Source organism: Coregonus lavaretus (genome assembly GCF_964263955.1).
Source record: "Coregonus lavaretus genome assembly, chromosome: 26".
NCBI lineage: Eukaryota > Metazoa > Chordata > Actinopteri > Salmoniformes > Salmonidae > Coregonus > Coregonus lavaretus.
Window position 1 is genome coordinate 18,790,473 of NC_140013.1, and position 24,237 is coordinate 18,814,709.

Genomic DNA, 24,237 nt, shown 5'->3' on the forward strand with positions numbered 1-24,237 from the left:
TCCTCCGGCAGATAAATGAGGTATCGTACCGGCTGCTCCTTACCCCTCACTACCGTGTCTCACCCACTTTTTATGTGTCTCTCCTCAGGCCGGTGGTTCCTGGTCCTCTGGCGGATGCCGTCCCCCGGGCTATGTCTCCTCCGCCCATGGACAGTGACGGGAGTCCGGCGTATGCGGTGAGGGACCTGCTGGACTCCAGGTTCTGTGGTAAACGTCTCCATTAGCTGGTGGACTGGTAGGGGTATGGTCCTGAGGAGAGGCGCTGGGTTCCGGCTGGGGACGTTCTGGACCCCAACCTAATTCGGGACATCCACCATTGCGCCCTGACCGGCCCGCTCCTCGTCCTTGGGGTCGTCCTCTTGGTTGGTGACGTCCTGCGGCGGGAGCCGCGCGTCCGGGGGGGGGGGTGTTGCTGGTCTACTGAGCCACTGGTCTGAGCGCACCACCTCGGCAACACCTGAATGGAAACGCAACGCACCCTAATCACCTCGAGCGCACCTGCCCTGATTTACAAATTCATAAAAAATTAAGTATTCAACCCCTTTGTTTATGCCAAGCCTAAATAAGTTCAGGACTAAAAATGTGCTTAACAAGTCACATAATAACTTGCATGGACTCACTCTGTGTGCAATAATAGTATTTAACATTATATTTGAATGACTACCTCTTCTCTGTACCCCACACATACAGTTATCTGTAAGGTCCCTCAGTCGAGCAGTAAATTTCAAACACAGATTCAACCACAAAGACCATGGAGGTTTTCCAATGCCTCGCAAAGAAGGGCACCTATTGAGCATGGTGAACTTATTAATTACACTTTGGATGTTGTCTCAAATCAAATCAAATCAAACTTTATTTGTCACATGTGCCGAATACAACAGGTGTAGACCTTACCATGAAATGCTTACTTACAAGCCCTTAACCAACAATGCAGTTCAAGAAAGAGTTAAGAAAATATTTACCAAATAAACTAAAGTAAAAAATAATAAAAAGTAACACAATAAAATAACAATAACGAGGCTATATACAGGGGGTACCGGTATCGAGTCAATGTGCGGGGGTACAGGTTAGTCGAGGTAATTTGTACATGTAGGTAGGAGTAAAGTGACTATGCATAGATAATAGACAGCGGGTAGCAGCAGTGTAAAAACAAATGGAGGGGTGTCAATGTAAATAGTCCGGGTGGCCAATTGATTAAGTCACTACAAAGATACATGCGTCCTTCCTAACTCAGTTGCCGGAGAGGAAGGAAACCGCTCAGGGATTTAACCATGAGGCCAATGGTGACTTTAACATTGTTACAAAGTTTAATGGCTGTGAAAGGAGAAAACGGAGGATGGATCAACAACATTGTAGTTACTCCACAATATTAAACTAAATGACAGAGTGAAAAGAAGGAAGCCTGCACAGAATACAAATATTTCAAAACATGCATCCTGTTTGCAATAAGGCATTAAAGTAAATCGTGGCAAAGAAATTCTCCTGAATACAAAGTTTGAGGAAAATCCAACACAACACATCACTGAGTACCACTCTTCATATTTTCAATCATGGTGGTGGCTGCATCATGTTATGGGTATGCTTGTCATCAGCAAGGACTAGGGAGTTTTTTAGGAAAAAAATTAACAGAATATAGCTAAGTACAGGTAACATCCTACAGGAAAATCTGGTTCAGTCTGCTTTCCAACAGACACTGGGAGACAAATTCACCTTTCAGCAGGACAATAACCTGAAAGACAAGGCCAAATATACACTGGAGTTGCTTACCAAGATGACATTGAAGATTCCTGGGTGGCCTAGTTACAGTTTTGACTTAAATCGGCTTGAAAATATATGGCAAGACTTGGAAATGACTGTCTAACAATGATCAACAACCAACTTGACAGAGCTTGAAGAATAAAAAAGATAATAACGTGCAAATATTGTACAATCCAGGTGTGCACAGCTCTTAGAGTGTCACGGTTTCGGCCGAGGCTGCCTCTCTTCCTTGCTCGGGCAGGCTTCGGCGTTCGTCGTCTCCGGAATACTAGCTGCCACCGTTGCATGTTTCTATGTTCGTTTGCTTTTGTCTGATTGTTGTTACACCTGTTATCGTTTAGTGTAATTAGTGTCCTATAAGTTCTCGTTGTGTTTGTCTAGTGTTGTGTGTTATTGTTTTACTGTCGTGCCGGTAGGCTGTTATTCTACTGTTTGCTCGGTTGAGCTATTTCTCCATATTGTTTGGAGTGTTTTGTCGCACCTGTTAGTGCGCCCGTTATTTTTGCCTATGTGCGGAGTTTTCGCCTCAGGGCATTTATTCGTGATTGTTTTTGTGTGCATCTACTAAAGTCTGTTGGACTAACGTTCTGCGTCCTGCGCCTGATTCCACCACCACACCCACCTACATCTACCTTGATAGAATAACACACCACAAGAATGGAATCAGCAGGAGCCGCAGCAGCACAGGCGACGCTGGAGGACCGGGTCCGCGAGCAGAATGACCAGATCCTGCGGATGGGGTCCGCACTGCAGGAGGTGATCACCACCATCCGAGGCTGGGAGACCCGAGGGACACCTCCACCACCATCCTCCCTGCCCGCACCATCGGCAAGTCAGCCCATTCCCGCTCCGGAACCCAGAGGAGTTCGACTCTCGCTCCCGAGGGCCTACGATGGGACCGCTGCCGGGTGTCAGGGATTCCTTCTCCAGGTGGAGCTTTACCTGGCCACCGTGCACCCGGCGCCCTCGGGACACGAGAGCGTGTCCGCCCTGATCTCCTGCCTTTCCGGTAAGGCGTTGGAATGGGCCAACGCAGAGTGGAGGAGAATCGACGCTACCACCATCACCTACGACGAGTTCACCATCACCTACGACGGGAGCGTCTGTTCTGCCTCTGGCAGGGGAAGAGGAGTGCCCAGGAGTTCGCCTTAGAATTCCGTACTCTAGCGGCGGATGCAGGGTGGAATGAGCGGGCCCTCATCGATCACTACCGATGTAGTCTACGTGAGGACGTCCGTAGGGAGCTGGCCTGTAGGGACACCAGCCTCTCGTTCGACCAGTTGGTCGACATGTCCATCAGGCTGGATACCCTGCTAGCTACCCGCGGACGTCCCGAGGGGGGTCCGTCCATTTCACCCTCCAGCGCCTCCGAGCCGTGCCCCATGGAGCTCGGGGGCGCTGGCGCTAGAGAGAGGAGGGGTCGGATGACGAGGGGGTCCATCTCCTGCCCCAACTGTGGTCGGGGAGGACACACCACGGCTAGGTGCTGGGGATGGCCTCCTAGGGGAGAAGACGACAGGTCCCGCACTGGGGAGTCCTTCCAGGTGAGTAGGCGCCCCACTCACCCAGAGCTCTCTGTTGCACACTGTATGCCTGTGCGTTTTCCACAGGTAGCACCTCATTCCCAGCATAAGGCGCTGGTAGATTCAGGCGCGGCTGGGAATTTTGTTGATAAGAAATTTTGTTTAGCCTTAGGGATTCCCCTTCTCCCTGTTGACGTTCCCTTCCCCGTTCATGCCCTAGATAGCCGTCCGTTGGGTGCGGGCTTGATCAGGGAGGTCACGGCGCCACTTAGGATGTGTGCGCAGGGGGGTCATCAGGAGATGATCCAGCTATTTCTGATCGACTCGCCTGCGTATCCGGTGGTGCTGGGCATGCCCTGGTTGAGTACCCATAACCCATCTATTTCGTGGCATGAGAGGGCTCTGATGGAGTGGTCTGCCCAGTGTGTGGGTCGATGTTTAGGCGTTTCCGTAGGGGCTACCTCGGTGGAGAGTCCAAACCAGATGCCCGCATTGCACGTTCCCCCTGAGTATGGGGATTTGGCTATTGTGTTCAGTAAGTCGAGGGCGACGCAGTTGCCTCCCCATAGGCAGGGAGATTGTGCGATAGACCTCCAGGCAGGAGTTGCGCTCCCACGGAGCCATGTGTATCCTCTGTCTCAGGAGGAGAAGAGAGCTATGGAGACTTACATAGACGAATCTCTGAGACAAGGATACATACGGCCCTCCACTTCCCCTGCGTCCTCAAGTTTCTTTTTTGTGAAGAAAAAGGATGGGGGGTTACGCCCGTGCATTGACTACCGTGGTCTCAATCAGATCACGGTGAAGTACAGTTATCCACTCCCGCTGATTGCGACCATGACGGAGTCATTGCACGGGGCGCGTTTCTTCACTAAATTAGATCTCAGGAGCGCGTACAACTTGGTGCGCATTAGGGGGGGGCGATGAATGGAAGACAGCCTTTAGTACCACCTCGGGCCATTACGAGTATCTTGTCATGCCATACGGGTTGATGAACGCTCCTTCAGTTTTCCAATCATTCGTGGATGAGATCTTCAGGGACATGCAGGGGCAGGGGGTGGTCGTGTACATAGATGACATTCTCGTGTACTCGCCTACCCGAGTCGAGCATGTGGCCCTGGTGCGCCGAGTGTTGCGGAGGCTGTTGGAGCACGACCTGTATGTCAAGGCAGAGAAGTGTCTGTTCTTCCAGGAGTCGGTCTCCTTTTTGGGTTATCAGTTGTCTGCGTCAGGGGTGAAGATGGAGGTAGACCGGGTGTCAGCCGTGCGTAATTGGCAAACGCCAACCACTGTGAAGGAGGTGCAGCAGTTTTGGGGGTTTGCGAATTACTACCGGAGGTTTATCCGGGGTTTTGGACAGGTGGCAGCTCCCATAACGTCTCTTTTGAAGGGGGGTCCGGTGCGTCTGCAGTGGTCAGCCGAGGCGGACAGGGCGTTTGGGAGGCTGAAGGACCTGTTTACCTCGGCCCCGGTGCTGGCGCATCCGGATCCCTCTTTGCCATATCAGGTACCGTCAGAGGCCGGTGTAGGAGCCGTGCTTTCGCAACGGTCCGGCGCGCCACCTAAACTCCGCCCCTGTGCTTTTTATTCCAAGAAGCTCAGTCCGGCGGAGCGAAACTATGACGTAGGGGACAGGGAGCTGTTAGCCGTGGTACAGGCCCTAAAGGTGTGGAGGCACTGGCTTGAGGGGGCTCAACACCCTTTCCTCATTTTGACGGACCACCGTAACCTGGAGTACATCCGGGCAGCGAGGAGGCTGAACCCTCGCCAGGCGAGGTGGAATATGTTTTTGACCCGGTTCACATTTAAGATCACGTACATCCCTGGGTCACAGAACGGTAAGGCAGACGCACTGTCTCGGCGGTATGACACGGAGGAGAGGTCCGTGGAGCCCACTCCCATACTGCCGGAGTCTTGTCTGGTGGCACCGGTAGTGTGGGAGGTCGATGCTGAACTCGAGCGGGCGTTACTCACCGACCCTAGTCCACCTCAATGCCCGGAGGGTCGGAAGTACGTTCCGCTCGAGGTTCGGGATCGATTGATCTATTGGGCTCACACGTCACCCTCCTCTGGACACCCTGGTATCGGCCGGACAGTGCACTGTCTTAGTGCCAAGTACTGGTGGCCCACGTTGGCGAGGGATGTGAGGGTTTATGTTTCCTCCTGCTCGGTGTGCGCCCAGTGTAAGGCGCCTAGACATCTGCCTAGGGGTAAGTTACTACCCCTGCCCGTTCCACAACGACCATGGTCTCACCTCTCGGTGGATTTCCTCACTGACCTTCCTCCTTCACAGGGGAATACCACTATACTGGTCGTTGTGGACCGGTTTTCTAAGGCCTGTCGTTTGCTCCCTATGCCGGGCCTTCCTACTGCCCTGCAAACCGCCGAAGCACTATTCACCCATGTGTTCCGGCACTACGGGGTACCCGAGGATATTGTGTCTGATCGAGGTCCCCAATTTACCTCCAGAGTCTGGAGAGCTTTTATGGAGCGGTTGGGGGTCTCGGTGAGCCTCACCTCGGGTTACCACCCGGAGAGTAATGGGCAGGTGGAACGTGTGAACCAGGATGTGGGTAGGTTTCTTAGAACATACTGCCAGGACCGGCCGGAGGAGTGGGCCAGGTACGTTCCCTGGGCCGAAATGGCCCAGAATTCCCTACGCCATTCCTCCACTAACCTAACCCCTTTCCAATGTGTGTTGGGTTACCAGCCGGTTCTGGCACCTTGGCAGCAGAGCCAGATCGAGGCTCCTGCGGTGGATGAGTGGGTGCGGCGCTCGGAGGAGACATGGAACGCTGCACACGTCCACCTGCAGCGGGCCCTCCGTCGTCATAAGGCGAGCGCCGATCTCCACCGCAGTGAGGGACCGGTGTACGCACCTGGTGATCGAGTCTGGCTCTCTACCAGAAACCTGCCCCTCCGCCTGCCCTGTCGGAAACTGGGTCGGCGGTTTGTAGGGCCATTTAAAGTCCTGAGAAGGTTGAACGAGGTGTGTTACAAATTACAACTACCTGTTGAGTATAAAAGTATTAACCCCTCGTTCCATGTGTCTCTTCTCAGGCCGGTGGTAGCTGGCCCACTCCAAGAAAGTGAGATCAGGGAGACTCCTCCGCCCCCATTGGACATCGATGGGGCACCGGCGTACTCCGTGCGGTCCATCTTGGATTCGAGACGTCGGATGGGGGGTCTCCAATATCTAGTGGAGTGGGAGGGGTACGGCCCGGAGGAACGGTGCTGGGTGCCGAGGAGAGACATTTTGGACCCGTCTCTCCTGACGGAATTCCATCGTGGGCACCCGACGCACCCTGCTCCGCGTCCTCCTGGTCGTCCCCGAGGCCGGAGTCGGCGCACGTCTGGAGCCGCGCGTCAAGGGGGGGGGTACTGTCACGGTTTCGGCCGAGGCTGCCTCCCTTCCTTGCTCGGGCAGGCTTCGGCGTTCGTCGTCTCCGGAATACTAGCTGCCACCGTTGCATGTTTCTATGTTCGTTTGCTTTTGTCTGATTGTTGTTACACCTGTTATCGTTTAGTGTAATTAGTGTCCTATAAGTTCTCGTTGTGTTTGTCTAGTGTTGTGTGTTATTGTTTTACTGTCGTGCCGGTAGGCTGTTATTCTACTGTTTGCTCGGTTGAGTTATTTCTCCATATTGTTTGGAGTGTTTTGACGTACCTGTTAGTGCGCCCGTTATTTTCGCCTACGTGCGGAGTTTTCGCCTCAGGGCATTTATTCGTGATTGTTTTTGTGTGCATCTACTAAAGTCTGTTGGACTAACGTTCTGCGTCCTGCGCCTGATTCCACCACCACACCCACCTACATCTACCTTGACATAGAGACTTACCCTGAAAGACTCACAGCTGTAATTGCTGCCAACGGTGATTCTAACATGTATTGACTTAGGGGATTTAATACTTATGTAAATGAGATACTGTATTTCTGTATTTCATTATGGGGTATTGTGCGTAGATGGGTGAGGAAAAAATTGATTTAATCTATTTTGAATTCAGGCAGTAACACAACAAAATGTGGAATAAATCAAGGGGTATGAATAATTTCTGAAGGCACTGTATGTAAAGCAAGAGCTAGCTTATGATATCTATACCACATTGTTTCACCTAGACCCAGACAGACAGGCACAGAGTAAGCAGGAGTCGAGTGGAGGGAGAGTCTCAGAGGAACCTACGACTGTCTTCTTGGTCCTGGCTCTGGTTCCTGTGGCTGAGCTACGAGGGGCCGAGGTCTTGTGTTGGTCCTTTCTGGGACATTCTCCTGTGTCTGGTTCCCCTCGCTGCAACAGTGTACTATCCTCCTCGTTAAGAGATTTGTTTACTGCCGTCCCAGACACAGCTCCACACTGCAACAACAGCACAACAACAACCGTCAACACTGGATCCCTGCCTGCCTGTCTGCCTGTCTGTCTATCTGTCTGTCTGTCTGTCTGTCTGTCTGTCTGTCTGTCTGTCTGTCTGTCTGTCTGTCTGTCTGTCTGTCTGTCTGTCTGTCTGTCTGTCTGTCTGTCTGTCTGTCTGTCTCTGGGGTGGTCAACGGCAGGGAACGCAGTCTTCAGTTCCAGTTCTATCGGACCGACAGCGACAGACAGAGTGAGTCCTCTGAATGGACAAAGAGTGTGTCCTTGTCAAGTCCCCCAAGTAAAGATGTCGTGTGGTCTCCTCCGCCGGTGGCTGGCTGTCGTTAGTTAAAGCTGTCTCAGTGAATGTGTGTTATGGCTGCTGATGTGATGCCTGCAGGCATGTGCCCCTCTGCTAACCCCTCTGTAACCATTCCTAACATGCTCAAACATACAAACAACCTCCTCTACCCACACAACAAGACCTCTGTCTATTTGCTGATCACATACAGAACCATAAAGGCCTCTGTCTGTTGTTGCCCTCTGCTAACTGACTGCTGGGGTATTTCATGATGCAAGCCTCCATGAGAGGAGTCTTATGTAGGACCAGAGCTACAAGGTCCTGGTAACAACATCTCCACACAATGGCTGTCTGTCTGTCTCTGCCCCGCCTGGCCCACCACCCTGGCCAGACTACTGCTAGACACACTACACACTATAGCAGCTTTTCTAACAGCCAGCTCCCTCCTCTCACATCATAAAATGGACGCCAGCAGCAGTCAGAGAAGCAGAATCAAAGACAGACTGACAATGGCCATAGTGTCCCAGACAGACAGCTTCCACTGTATGACAACATACTGTATGTACAGTATATCAACATTATATCACAGTTATCCTTATGGCTTATGACAGAACAGCCCTTCCCAGACATACAAGCTTCTGAGGCTGCATCCCAAATGGCAGCCATAGGGCTTTGGTCAAAAGTAGTGCACTATAAGGGAATAGGGTGCCATTTGGGACTCATCCTGAGTCTAGTCTTCTCTCTGTCTGGGTCAGGGGCTTAGCTAGGTGAACGTATGGTTCCTAGGTGAAATGTATGTTAGTTAGGTGAATGTATGTGTAATATAAAGTACATGATATAGCAGCATGGATTTACAGTCCTGTTAGACACCTGTTGAATGACTATAACAATAATCCATCAGGATTTCCTATTCACAAAGCTCAGTAAATTGATTATAGACAGCAGAGAGCATGAAAAAGCATGTGCCATCATGATAGACTGCAGAGGAATGTATAGATTTCCCATATGTATCACTGGTTAGTATATGGTTTGCATTTCAATTAACATGGTCATGTCACCTGCTATCTGTCTGTCTGTCTGTGTGCAGTGTGGGGTGTGTGTGTGTGTGTATGTGTGTGTGTGTGTGTGACTGATCTGTTGCCTGCGTGCGGTGCAGGGTGTGTGTGTGACTGACCTGTTGTCTGCGTGCGGTGCAGGGTGTGTCCGAGGGGGAGGATGATGCACTCAGAGCCTCCTCTATGTCCAGGTTGAGCTGGTCCAGTTTCCTCATCAGCTGGCTCATAGACTCACACCACGGGGACTGAGGCTGGACCAGGGGAGACTCCTGGGGGAAGAGAAAGGCAGGGGGGAGAGGGTTTTATTAGACAACACTGGAGAAACCTATAGATTCTGCAGAAAAATACTATTGTGACAGCATGTACTAAACCGGAGCATGCCGTTAACAGGAACAAAGGTAAATGAATTAGGACCACAACGATCACTACTCCGTAGTTGGACAGGAAAAAATAAGATCATTCAAAGAGTTACGATTTAATTCTCTGGATTATAACGTTGAAACCGTTCAGACAGTTGGAGAAGGTTGTGAGCATCAGGTGACAACTAAAAACTCTAAATACATTTAAGAGATCAATTTTATAAATGTCAGAGTGAACGTAAACAGCAATAAACAGTACAGACCACCATAGAGGGAATGTGATATCTTCACCACCTAGTTCTTAGCAGTCATCACGTAGTAACACAGACCTTAACCTCCAGTCCAGATCCTCTAACACAGCTCATGTTTGTCTCTGGATGCATCCTAAATGGCACCCTAGTCCCTTTATAGTGCACTACTTTTGACCAGGGCCCATAGGCACTATATAGGGAATAGGGTGACATTTGAGATGCATCCAGAGATAAACATGAGCTGTGGTAGAGGATCTGGAGGTTAAGGTCTCTCTTTCTTTGTGACCCTTGTTGCGCAACAGTGTGACTCAGAAGACAAGCAGCCGACACAAAGCCATTCATTAATTTCCTGGAATTAAACTGCGGAACTGTCATCTGTGTTCTGAGTGTGTCTGTCTGTCTGTTGAATCCCCTGGCCCCTGGAAGCCCCTGGCCCCTGGCTCTGTGTTCTGTCTGTTAGGGCCCCCAGGAGCCCCTGTGCGCCCAGCTCTTTCTCCATGCTGCATTAAAACCCCTCTCCTCCTAACAATCATCCTATTGAGGGCTGTGTTCTCTAGAGGGGCTACTGTAGCGCTGGTGTCTGAGCCACAGGCTCCTTGGGTGGAGATGGGTGTGACTCTCCCATTGGCCTCCTGTTCTTCCTGCTTCAATGTTGAGGCAGTGAGTCTCACTCACAACATACAGTAAATAGGGGCGACTTTCCCTCACAATTAAAATCTTGATGCTTTTTTAATCTAGTTCAAGTTAAAGCCATGACGTTTCGGCCGCCAACGGCCTTCATCAGAATAAAAACAAAATAGGAATGGACAACAAAATATAGGAAATACAATTGGGGAGAAACAACAATCAATGTAGAGACAGGGAACTCAATGCATCTAGAGGTGTTCATGCATCTAGAGAATTCCTACAACATAAAGGTGTTACTAGTAGGGGGCTAGTGATCAGAGCAGAAGTCAGTCCACCTATGGTCAGCTGGTTGACCTCTGACAGGTTGAAACTCCTCAATCTGTCTGTCTGTCTCTCTGTGCTATATCTGGAACACACTAGAACACATTGTCTCCCACTGTCTCTCTTCTCTCTGACAGCCACAAACAGTGCTGCCTGCCTGCCTTGGAATGCAGACACTTTTCCTCAGAATGAGTGGAATTCCAGAGCAGGCTTGAAGCTGAGAGAGACACTACCCATGATACCTTTTACCTCCTCTCTCTGGCCCCATCAATAGTGAGAAACACTGATGCCATGGCAATGCTGTCGGTATGAGACAGACAGTAGTGTTATCTTCAGGGGAAAGCTAAATGTGAGAGGGACGATAACTTCATCAGGGCAAATTGGCCACATTGTAAACTCCAAGGCCGGGTCTTTGACATGGTAATGAGGAGTGAAGTGTGTGAGCTCTGGGCACCGTGCCTGGACCATACCACCCACTGAGAGAGGCATAGATCACCAGGCAGGGAGAGGGCTGGAGATGACTGGGATAGAGATGGAGCAGGGTGGCATGTGAAAGGGAACAACGGCTAGGCTAACAGGTTACTCCGCTGAAAAATAGTTATAACCCATTCTCTCCTAACTTTCTAGAAGTTACCTGCTAAGTTCCCAGGTCTATCCCCTGGTGAGAACATGCTTTTACTCTGCACTGAGTCACACCAGTAGAATCCTTTCACTTCTAAAGTAGATAAAGATAAACAACATCACAGAAACATGTGCATAACCAACTGATTGATGCACAGAGAGAGAGTGGGAGAGAGAGAGATGCGTGCATAGGCCATGCAGGATTACTATGTAGCAATGGTGCCCTCAGATGGCTAGTATGAAAAGCTGTAGTTAAAATGGACTGTCTGAAGAACAAACAGGAGTGCTGCCTGTCAGAGCCCCTGGTTGCATCCCAAATGGCACCCTGCTTCCTATTTAGTGTACAACTTTTGACCAAGGCCCAGTTTAAACCAGTTCCAGGTATTTAAAGCATTCCTCCTCCCTTTCCCCAAACAACCTTTATGCTCACAAACAGCCCATTCCCAGTGTTGTGTCATACAGCCTGTAAAGCCTGCAAGGGCTATCAGCAGAGACAGTGGGAGTGTTCCCTACCTAACCTCTCCCCTCTGTTTTACTGTATGTTCTCATCTCCAGGGTTAGGGTTGGTATTATATGTTGTTTAGCTGAGGGTTTAGCTGAGAAACGACAGCTATGCACTGTCAGAGATCTGGTGTATCTGACACAGGTAAACCATAGGTTTATCATGTAAACATGATTCATAAATGTCCAGAAGATACTTTTAGAGGTTAGTAAACCTTGGAAGATGGGGTCACTCACAGTCTGGTAACTACCATTAAACCTGGAGGGATGGGGTCACAGCCTGGTAACTACCATTAAACCTGGAGGGATGGGGTCACAGCCTGGTAACTAGTAAACCTGGAGGGATGGGGTCACAGCCTGGTAACTACCATTAAACCTGGAGGTTTGGGGTCACAGTCTGGTAACTACTAAACCTGGAGGGATGGAGTCACAGCCTGGTAACTACCATTAAACCTGGAGGGATGGGGTCACAGTCTGGTAACTAGTAAACCTGGAGGGATGGAGTCACAGCCTGGTAACTACCATTAAACCTGGAGGGATGGGGTCACAGTCTGGTAACTAGTAAACCTGGAGGGATGGGGTCACAGTCTGGTAACTAGTAAACCTGGAGGGATGGAGTCACAGCCTGGTAACTACCATTAAACCTGGTTGGATGGGGTCACAGTCTGGTAACTAGTAAACCTGGTTGGATGGGGTCACAGTCTGGTAACTAGTAAACCTGGAGGGATGGGGTCACAGCCTAGTAACTACCATTAAACCTGGAAGGATGTGGTCACAGCCTGGTAACTACCATTAAACCTGGAAGGATGGGGTCACTGCCTGGTAACTACCATTAAACCTGGAGGGATGGGGTCACAGCCTGGTGACTACCATTAAACCTGGAGGGATGAGGTCACAGTCTGGTAACTAGTAAGCCTGGAGGGATGGGGTCACAGCCTGGTAACTACCATTAAACCTGGAGGGATGGAGTCACAGCCTGGTAACTACCTTTAAACCTGGAGGTATGGGGTCACAGTCTGGAAACTACCATTAAACCTGGAGGGATGGGGTCACAGCCTGGTAACTAGTAAACCTGGAGGGATGGAGTCACAGCCTGGTAACTACCAGTAATCCTGGAGAGATGGAGTCACAGCCTGATATTTACCATTAAACCTGGAGGTATGGGGTCACAGTCTGGTAACTAGTAAACCTGGAGGGATGGAGTCACAGCCTGGTAACTACCATTAAACCTGGAGGGATGGAGTCACAGTCTGGTAACTAGTCAACCTGGAGGGATGGGGTCACAGCCTGGTAACTACCATTAAACCTGGAGGGATGGGGTCACAGTCTGGTAACTAGTAAACCTGGAGGGATGGGGTCACAGCCTGGTAACTACCATTAAACCTGGATGGATGGGGTCAGACTCTGGTAACTAGTAAACCTGGAGGGATGGGGTCACAGCCTGGTAACTACCATTAAACCTGGAGGGATGGGGTCACTGCCTGGTAACTACCATTAAACCTGGAGGGATGGTGTCACAGCCTGGTAACTACCATTAAACCTGGAGGGATGGGGTCACAGCCTGGTAACTACCATTAAACCTGGAGGGATGAGGTCACAGCCTGGTAACTACCATTAAACCTGGAGGGATGGGGTCACTGCCTGGTAACTACCATTAAACCTGGAGGGATGGTGTCACAGCCTGGTAACTACCATTAAACCTGGAGGGATGGGGTCACAGCCTGGTAACTACCATTAAACCTGGAGGGATGAGGTCACAGCCTGGTAACTACCATTAAACCTGGAGGGATGGTGTCACAGCCTGGTAACTACCATTAAACCTGGAGGGATGGGGTTACAGCCTGGTAACTACCATTAAACCTGGAGGGATGAGGTCACAGCCTGGTAACTACCATTAAACCTGGAGGGATGGGTTCACAGCCTGGTAACTACCATTAAACCTGGAGGGATGGGGTCACAGCATGGTAACTACCATTAAACCTGGAGGGATGGGGTTACAGCCTGGTAACTAGTAAACCTGGAGGGATGGAGTCACAGCCTGGTAACTACCAGTAATCCTGGAGAGATGGAGTCACAGCCTGATATTTACCATTAAACCTGGAGGTATGGGGTCACAGTCTGGTAACTAGTAAACCTGGAGGGATGGAGTCACAGCCTGGTAACTACCATTAAACCTGGAGGGATGGAGTCACAGCCTGGTAACTACCATTAAACCTGGAGGGATGGGGTCACAGCCTGGTAACTACCATTAAACCTGGAGGGATGGAGTCACAGCCTGGTAACTACCAGTAAACCTGGAGGGATGGAGTCACAGCCTGATATTTACCATTAAACCTGGAGGTATGGGGTCACAGTCTGGTAACTACTAAACCTGGAGGGATGGAGTCACAGCCTGGTAACTACCATTAAACCTGGAGGGATGGGGTCACAGTCTGGTAACTAGTAAACCTGGAGGGATGGGGTCACTGCCTGGTAACTACCATTAAACCTGGATGGATGGGGTCACACTCTGGTAACTAGTAAACCTGGAGGGATGGGGTCACAGCCTGGTAACTACCATTAAACCTGGAGGGATGGGGTCACTGCCTGGTAACTACCATTAAACCTGGAGGGATGGTGTCACAGCCTGGTAACTACCATTAAACCTGGAGGGATGGGGTCACAGCCTGGTAACTACCATTAAACCTGGAGGGATGAGGTCACAACCTGGTAACTACCATTAAACCTGGAGGGATGGGGTCACAGCCTGGTAACTACCATTAAACCTGGAGGGATGGGGTCACAGCCTGGTAACTACCATTAAACCTGGAGGGATGGAGTCACAGCCTGGTAACTACCAGTAAACCTGGAGGGATGGAGTCACAGCCTGATATTTACCATTAAACCTGGAGGTATGGGGTCACAGTCTGGTAACTACCATTAAACCTGGAGGGATGGTGTCACAGCCTGGTAACTACCATTAAACCTGGAGGGATGGGGTTACAGCCTGGTAACTACCATTAAACCTGGAGGGATGAGGTCACAGCCTGGTAACTACCATTAAACCTGGAGGGATGGGGTCACAGCCTGGTAACTACCATTAAACCTGGAGGGATGGGGTCACAGCTTGGTAACTACCATTAAACCTGGAGGGATGGGGTTACAGCCTGGTAACTACCATTAAACCTGGAGGGATGAGGTCACAGCCTGGTAACTACCATTAAACCTGGAGGGATGGGGTCACAGCCTGGTAACTACCATTAAACCTGGAGGGATGGAGTCACAGCCTGGTAACTACCAGTAAACCTGGAGGGATGGAGTCACAGCCTGATATTTACCATTAAACCTGGAGGTATGGGGTCACAGTCTGGTAACTACTAAACCTGGAGGGATGGAGTCACAGCCTGGTAACTACCATTAAACCTGGAGGGATGGGGTCACAGTCTGGTAACTAGTAAACCTGGAGGGATGGGGTCACTGCCTGGTAACTACCATTAAACCTGGATGGATGGGGTCACACTCTGGTAACTAGTAAACCTGGAGGGATGGGGTCACAGCCTGGTAACTACCATTAAACCTGGAGAGATGGGGTCACTGCCTGGTAACTACCATTAAACCTGGAGGGATGGTGTCACAACCTGGTAACTACCATTAAACCTGGAGGGATGGGGTCACAGCCTGGTAACTACCATTAAACCTGGAGGGATGAGGTCACAACCTGGTAACTACCATTAAACCTGGAGGGATGGGGTCACTGCCTGGTAACTACCATTAAACCTGGAGGGATGGTGTCACAGCCTGGTAACTACCATTAAACCTGGAGGGATGGGGTCACAGCCTGGTAACTACCATTAAACCTGGAGGGATGAGGTCACAGCCTGGTAACTACCATTAAACCTGGAGGGATGGGGTCACTGCCTGGTAACTACCATTACACCTGGAGGGATGAGGTCACAGCCTGGTAACTACCATTAAACCTGGAGGGATGGTGTCACAGCCTGGTAACTACCATTAAACCTGGAGGGATGGGGTTACAGCCTGGTAACTAGCATTAAACCTGGAGGGATGAGGTCACAGCCTGGTAACTACCATTAAACCTGGAGGGATGGGGTCACAGCCTGGTAACTACCATTAAACCTGGAGGGATGGGGTTACAGCCTGGTAACTACCATTAAACCTGGAAGGATGGGGTTACAGTCTGGTAAATACCATTAAACCTGGAGGGATGAGGTCACAGCCTGGTAACTACCATTAAACCTGGAGGGATGGGGTCACAGCCTGGTAACTACCATTAAACCTGGATGGATGGAGTCACAGCCTGGTAACTACCAGTAAACCTGGAGGGATGGAGTCACAGCCTGATATTTACCATTAAACCTGGAGGTATGGGGTCACAGTCTGGTAACTACTAAACCTGGAGGGATGGAGTCACAGCCTGGTAACTACCATTAAACCTGGAGGGATGGGGTCACAGTCTGGTAACTAGTAAACATGGAGGGATGGGGTCACAGCCTGGTAACTACCATTAAACCTGGATGGATGGGGTCAGACTCTGGTAACTAGTAAACCTGGAGGGATGGGGTCACAGCCTGGTAACTACCATTAAACCTGGAGGGATGGGGTCACTGCCTGGTAACTACCATTAAACCTGGAGGGATGGTGTCACAGCCTGGTAACTACCATTAAACCTGGAGGGATGGGGTCACAGCCTGGTAACTACCATTAAACCTGGAGGGATGAGGTCACAGCCTGGTAACTACCATTAAACCTGGAGGGATGGGGTCACTGCCTGGTAACTACCATTAAACCTGGAGGGATGGTGTCACAGCCTGGTAACTACCATTAAACCTGGAGGGATGGGGTCACAGCCTGGTAACTACCATTAAACCTGGAGGGATGAGGTCACAGCCTGGTAACTACCATTAAACCTGGAGGGATGGTGTCACAGCCTGGTAACTACCATTAAACCTGGAGGGATGGGGTCACAGCCTGGTAACTACCATTAAACCTGGAGGGATGAGGTCACAGCCTGGTAACTACCATTAAACCTGGAGGGATGGGGTCACAGCCTGGTAACTACCATTAAACCTGGAGGGATGGGGTCACAGCCTGGTAACTACCATTAAACCTGGAGGGATGGGGTTACAGCCTGGTAACTACCATTAAACCTGGAGGGATGGGGTTACAGCCTGGTAACTACCATTAAACCTGGAGGGATGAGGTCACAGCCTGGTAACTACCATTAAACCTGGAGGGATGGAGTCACAGCCTGGTAACTACCAGTAAACCTGGAGGGATGGAGTCACAGCCTGATATTTACCATTAAACCTGGAGGTATGGGGTCACAGTCTGGTAACTACTAAACCTGGAGGGATGGAGTCACAGCCTGGTAACTACCATTAAACCTGGAGGGATGGGGTCACAGTCTGGTAACTAGTAAACCTGGAGGGATGGGGTCACAGTCTGGTAACTAGCAAACCTGGAGGGATGGAGTCACAGCCTGGTAACTACCATTAAACCTGGATGGATGGGGTCACAGTCTGGTAACTAGTAAACCTGGAGGGATGGGGTCACAGCCTGGTAACTACCATTAAACCTGGAGGGATTGGGTCACAGCCTGGTAACTACCATTAAACCTGGATGGATGGAGTCACAGCCTGGTAACTACCATTAAACCTGGATGGATGGGGTCACACTCTGGTAACTAGTAAACCTGGAGGGATGGGGTCACAGCCTGGTAACTACCATTAAACCTGGAGGGATGGGTTCACAGCCTGGTAACTACCATTAAACCTGGATGGATGGGGTCACAGCCTGGTAACTACCATTAAACCTGGAGGGATGACTTCACAGCCTGGTAACTACCATTAAACCTGGATGGATGGGGTCACAGTCTGGTAACTAGTAAACCTGGAGGGATGGGGTCACAGCATGGTAACTACCATTAAACCTGGAGGGATGGGGTCACAGTCTGGTAACTAGTAAACCTGGAGGGATGGGGTCACAGTCTGGAAACTAGTAAACCTGGAGGGATGGGGTCACAGCCTGGTAACTACCATTAAACCTGTAGGGATGGGGTCACAGTCTGGTAACTAGTAAACCTGGAGGGATGGGGTCACAGCCTGATATTTACCATTAAACCTGGAGGTATGGGGTCACAGTCTGGTAACTACTAAACCTGGAGGGATGGAGTCACAGCCTGGTAACTACCATTAAACCTGGAGGGATGGGGTCACAGTCAGGTAACTAGTAAATCTGGAGGGATGGGGTCACAGCCTGGTAACTACCATTAAACCTGGATGGATGGGGTCACAGTCTGGTAACTAGTAAACCTGGAGGGATGGGGTCACAGCCTGGTAACTGCCATTAAACCTGGAGGGATGGGGTCACAGCCTGGCAACTACTAAACCTGGAGGGATGGAGTCACAGCCTGGTAACTACCATTAAACCTGGAGGGATGGGGTCACAGTCTGGTAACTAGTAAACCTGGAGGGATGGGGTCACAGCCTGTTAACTACCATTAAACATGGAGGGATGGGGTCACAGCCTGGTAACTACCATTAAACCTGGAGGGATGGGGTCACAGCCTGGTAACTACCATTAAACCTGGAGGGATGGGGTCACTGCCTGTAACTACCATTAAACCTGGAGGGATGTTGTCACAGCCTGGTAACTACCAGTAAACCTGGAGGGATGGAGTCACAGCCTGATATTTACCATTAAACCTGGAGGTATGGGGTCACAGTCTGGTAACTACTAAACCTGGAGGGATGGAGTCACAGCCTGGTAACTACCATTAAACCTGGAGGGATGGGGTCACAGTCTGGTAACTAGTAAACCTGGAGGGATGGGGTCACAGTCTGGTAACTAGTAAACCTGGAGGGATGGGGTCACAGCCTGGTAACTACCATTAAACCTGGAGGGATGGGGTCACAGCCTGGTAACTACCATTAAACCTGGATGGATGGGGTCACAGCCTGGTAACTACCATTAAACCTGGAGGGATGGGGTTACAGCCTGGTAACTACCATTAAACCTGGAGGGATGGGGTTACAGCCTGGTAACTACCATTAAACCTGGAGGGATGAGGTCACAGCCTGGTAACTACCATTAAACCTGGAGGGATGGAGTCACAGCCTGGTAACTACCAGTAAACCTGGAGGGATGGAGTCACAGCCTGATATTTACCATTAAACCTGGAGGTATGGGGTCACAGTCTGGTAACTACTAAACCTGGAGGGATGGAGTCACAGCCTGGTAACTACCATTAAACCTGGAGGGATGGGGTCACAGTCTGGTAACTAGTAAACCTGGAGGGATGGGGTCACAGTCTGGTAACTAGCAAACCTGGAGGGATGGAGTCACAGCCTGGTAACTACCATTAAACCTGGATGGATGGGGTCACAGTCTGGTAACTAGTAAACCTGGAGGGATGGGGTCACAGCCTGGTAACTACCATTAAACCTGGAGGGATTGGGTCACAGCCTGGTAACTACCATTAAACCTGGATGGATGGAGTCACAGCCTGGTAACTACCATTAAACCTGGATGGATGGGGTCACACTCTGGTAACTAGTAAACCTGGAGGGATGGGGTCACAGCCTGGTAACTACCATTAAACCTGGAGGGATGGGTTCACAGCCTGGTAACTACCATTAAACCTGGATGGATGGGGTCACAGCCTGGTAACTACCATTAAACCTGGAGGGATGACTTCACAGCCTGGTAACTACCATTAAACCTGGATGGATGGGGTCACAGTCTGGTAACTAGTAAACCTGGAGGGATGGGGTCACAGCATGGTAACTACCATTAAACCTGGAGGGATGGGGTCACAGTCTGGTAACTAGTAAACCTGGAGGGATGGGGTCACAGTCTGGAAACTAGTAAACCTGGAGGGATGGGGTCACAGCCTGGTAACTACCATTAAACCTGTAGGGATGGGGTCACAGTCTGGTAACTAGTAAACCTGGAGGGATGGGGTCACAGCCTGATATTTACCATTAAACCTGGAGGTATGGGGTCACAGTCTGGTAACTACTAAACCTGGAGGGATGGAGTCACAGCCTGGTAACTACCATTAAACCTGGAGGGATGGGGTCACAGTCAGGTAACTAGTAAATCTGGAGGGATGGGGTCACAGCCTGGTAACTACCATTAAACCTGGATGGATGGGGTCACAGTCTGGTAACTAGTAAACCTGGAGGGATGGGGTCACAGCCTGGTAACTGCCATTAAACCTGGAGGGATGGGGTCACAGCCTGGCAACTACTAAACCTGGAGGGATGGAGTCACAGCCTGGTAACTACCATTAAACCTGGAGGGATGGGGTCACAGTCTGGTAACTAGTAAACCTGGAGGGATGGGGTCACAGCCTGTTAACTACCATTAAACATGGAGGGATGGGGTCACAGCCTGGTAACTACCATTAAACCTGGAGGGATGGGGTCACAGCCTGGTAACTACCATTAAACCTGGAGGGATGGGGTCACTGCCTGTAACTACCATTAAACCTGGAGGGATGTTGTCACAGCCTGGTAACTACCAGTAAACCTGGAGGGATGGAGTCACAGCCTGATATTTACCATTAAACCTGGAGGTATGGGGTCACAGTCTGGTAACTACTAAACCTGGAGGGATGGAGTCACAGCCTGGTAACTACCATTAAACCTGGAGGGATGGGGTCACAGTCTGGTAACTAGTAAACCTGGAGGGATGGGGTCACAGTCTGGTAACTAGTAAACCTGGAGGGATGGGGTCACAGCCTGGTAACTACCATTAAACCTGGAGGGATGGGGTCACAGCCTGGTAACTACCATTAAACCTGGATGGATGGGGTCACAGCCTGGTAACTACCATTAAACCTGGAGGGATGAGGTCACAGCCTGGTAACTACCATTAAACCTGGAGGGATGGGGTCACAGCCTGGTAACTACCATTAAACCTGGAGGGATGGGGTTACAGCCTGGTAACTACCATTAAACCTGGAGGGATGAGGTCACAGCATGGTAACTACCATTTAACCTGGAGGGATGGGGTTACAGCCTGGTAACTACCATTAAACCTGGAGGGATGAGGTCACAGCCTGGTAACTACCATTAAACCTGGAGGGATGGGGTCACAGCCTGGTAACTACCATTAAACCTGGAGGGATGGGGTCACAGCCTGGTAACTACCATTAAACCTGGAGGGATGAGGTGATAGCCTGGTAACTACCAAGGTCAGGGGGACGGTTGGGAGAAAACACCACAGAGCTGCTGCACTTGGCTCCCTATTCCCTGTAATGCACTACTTCAGACCAGAGCCGAGGAGTGCACTATAGACATTGTAGAGGAGAATGAAGCTGAATGAAGCTATAGATACTGTTGTTAATGGGAGACTAAGTTCACTGTTACTGTAATAGACCCGACGATGCCTGTGTAGGAGCTTTGTCAAAATAGGACTTAGGATGTCTGCATTCCTGCAAGGCCTGTTGGGTTTTGTGTTTTAAAATGCTGGGGAAAATGCTAGATTTTCAATGTACTCCTACACACTCATTCCGACAGAGTAATATCTCAGAATGCAATAACAACAAACATAGGGGAGCATACTTTTGAAAGTGTTTCTATAGCACAGCACTGTCTTTGTATTGAGCCTAATTCGAATGTTTTAATGGTAAACATCTGGGGCCTTTTTGTATCAAGCATCTCAGAGTATGAGTGCTGATCTAGAATCAGGTCCCCTCTGTCCACGTAATCTTATTCACTATCATCTATAAGGCAGAACTGATCCTAGATCAGCACTCCTACTCTGAGACCCTTGATACCAGGAGGCAGGAAATACACAGCCTGTGGGAGCAACAGTCACATCTCCTCATTGAGAGAACAGGCTGGATTATATTAATATACAATGGATTCACATACATTAATATACTGTATCTAATAGTGTTAAACCACAGTTAGTACACAGTGCCTAACCCTGACATAAACATTCAAACACATCTGTACTGAACCTTTCAACAAATACATGAATATTACATCAATATGTGAGGAATATAGGTGAGACTATCTTTACAGTTGTGTCTCTAAAATGTTGTAATGTCTGTAATGACTGTCAACAAACAGTAGCCTACCTCTGTGCTGCTGCTCTCAGTCTCTGCGTCGTAGCCGCTGTGGTTCTGGTTTTTGGAGGAAGAGGAGAAGGAGAGGTTGGAGCTGGCTGTAGTGTTGGATGTAGACCTGACTGGTGCCTCAGCCTGGGGACGCATAGATCCTCTCTTCTTAACTACTTTGTCTCTGTTGCTGCTCCTTCTCCTCCGACTGACCAGGAACTCCCTGCTCTGAAGCAGCTCTGGGAATATGTCGTTATCATCCCCATCTTCATCATCATCACCTTCATCATCCTCCTCTGAGGTACACTCCCTGCAGTCGGAGCTGTCATTGATGAAAACGCTGTGGTCGGTGCTAGAGTGACAGGTGGAGGGACTACAGGTGTAGTCTGAGAAGGTGATGGAGCTAGGTTTGTGTTTGATGATGCGGGGGTGATTGCAGAGGCCTAGCCCCGCCAAGGGGGCCTCAGAGAGGGCCAGGGGGAGGGAGGGAGGTCTGAAGGGATCCATGTTGTTGTCGACACTGACCACTAGAGAAGGGATGGAGCTAAAAGCCTCTGATTGGACCACAGAGATAGTGATGTGGCTGACCTCTGTCTCTGATTGGACCAGAAGGGTATGGATATGTCCATTCTCTGTGGGGACTGGAGGGACGGGGAAATGGTTGTCTTCTGTGTGTTCCAGACCAGTAGGGACATGTCCGTTCTCCACAGGCCCCTCTGAGTGGTCCCCAGGCTGGCTGTCTGTTTCTGTCCGCCTGGGTGACTCCTCCTCTAGCTCCATGTCGGTCTCTGTCTGCCTGGGTGAGGTATGCCCCAGCTCCATGTCCTCTAGCTGACCAGATAGGTTAGCATCCAGTGTATGTCCTGATTCTACAGGTCTTTCACTTTCCTCAACCTCCAGGTTTCCCTCTATCCTAGGAGCAAGAACATCCACACCTCCCTCTGTCCTAGGAGAAGGAACATTGGAGGCAAGGCAGGGGTCCTCAGCTGGAGAAGTGCTGTGTAAATCCAATCCATTGTTATTGGCATCATCAGGCAATGGTGATGTCACACTGCCTGGCTCACTGAGGAGACCCGCGGGACAGACGATCTGGACAGGGTCTAGAGGGTCAGGAGGGGAGACATCAGAACCAGACTCTTCTGGCCCTGCTGGCCCTCCTGGACCTCCAGTAGTAACAGCTAGTTCTCCCTCTATCCCAGGAGCTCCAGTACTGTTATAGTCACTACCAGCCTCCCTGTCCTGCTGGGTTGTGTCCTGGTGGTCTAGTTCCAGTTTCGACAGCTCCAGGCTTAGAGGTCCAGGCAGACAGACATCCTCACTGCTCTCTTTGGAGCTGTCGTCATCATGAGAAGACCCTGGAGCACATTCTGAGGAGGACTGGTGTGTCTGTGTCTCTGGTTGTGTCTGTTGCTGTACCTGTGTCTGTGCCGTTGTCTGTGTCTGTGTCGAGAAGGTCCTACCAGGTGATGCTGACATGACCAGAGACTGTTGCTCCTCCTGAGTAACCATCAGAGCTGTGTCCATGTTGTCTCTACAGTCTGTTACAGTGTGTTACAGTGTGTTTCTAGGGAACTGGTAGTCTGGTGGTGTGACTGGTGGTCAGGTAGATCCAGAGGGACTGCTGTCTGATGTAAGAGCTATATGGATTTGCCATGTTCCTGTCAGACCACCTCAGCACCTGGATCAGCAACACCAACCTTCAAACGGATCAAACAGCAGATCACCTGAAACAAGTAGAGAAGATACAGCATTAAAACTAAGACGATACAGCATTAAAAACTAAGAAGATACAGCATTAAAAACAGACAAGATACAGCATTAAAAAATAAGATACAGCATTAAAAACAGACAAGATACAGCATTAAAAACAGACAAGATACAGCATTAAAACCTAAGAAGATATACCATTAAATACTAAGATACAGCATTAAAAACAGACAAGATACAGCATTAAAAACTAAGGTGATACAGCATTAAAAACTAAGAAGATACAGCATTAAACAAAGAGAGAAGATAACAGTACAACATTAAATTAACAGAGAAGACAGCATTATAGAAGATACAGCATTGGAGAGCATACAGAGAATATACTGCATTAGAGAAGATACAGAGAAGATACTGCATTAGAGAAGTTACAGAGAATATACTGCATTAGAGAAGATACAGTGAAGACACTGCATTAGAGAAGATACTGCATTAGAGAAGATACAGAGAAGACACTGCATTAGAGAAGATACTGCATTAGAGAAGATACCGAGAAGACACTGCATTCGAGAAGATACTGCATTAGAAAATATTCTGCATTAGAGAAGATGCTGCATTAGAGAAGATACTTAGAAGATAATTCATTAGAGAAGATACAGAGAAGATTCTGCATTAGAGAAGATACAAAGAAGATACTGCATTAGAGAAAATACTGCATTAAACAAACAGACAAAAAAAAGCCTTAGTTCCAAGCCATAAACACCTCACAATGACATTGCTCAAAGACTGCCTGCTGTCCTCAGG

General features: G+C 49.7%; 1 protein-coding gene across 1 annotated transcript in view; it reads right to left on the reverse strand.

Annotated features, from left to right (window-relative positions):
• LOC311101862 (stAR-related lipid transfer protein 13-like) overlaps nucleotides 1-23,253 on the reverse strand; it is a gene marked incomplete at its 5' end in the record, with an annotated part of 95,345 nt that extends 72,092 nt beyond the window's left edge. The window contains 3 exons of the mRNA XM_084143080.1: nucleotides 7,460-7,630; nucleotides 9,100-9,249; nucleotides 21,751-23,253. Of these exons, the coding sequence (XP_083999206.1) occupies nucleotides 7,460-7,630; nucleotides 9,100-9,249; nucleotides 21,751-23,253 (1,824 nt within the window). The remainder of the gene's footprint in view (nucleotides 1-7,459; nucleotides 7,631-9,099; nucleotides 9,250-21,750) is intronic.
• Between the last annotated feature and the right edge of the window lie 984 nt (nucleotides 23,254-24,237).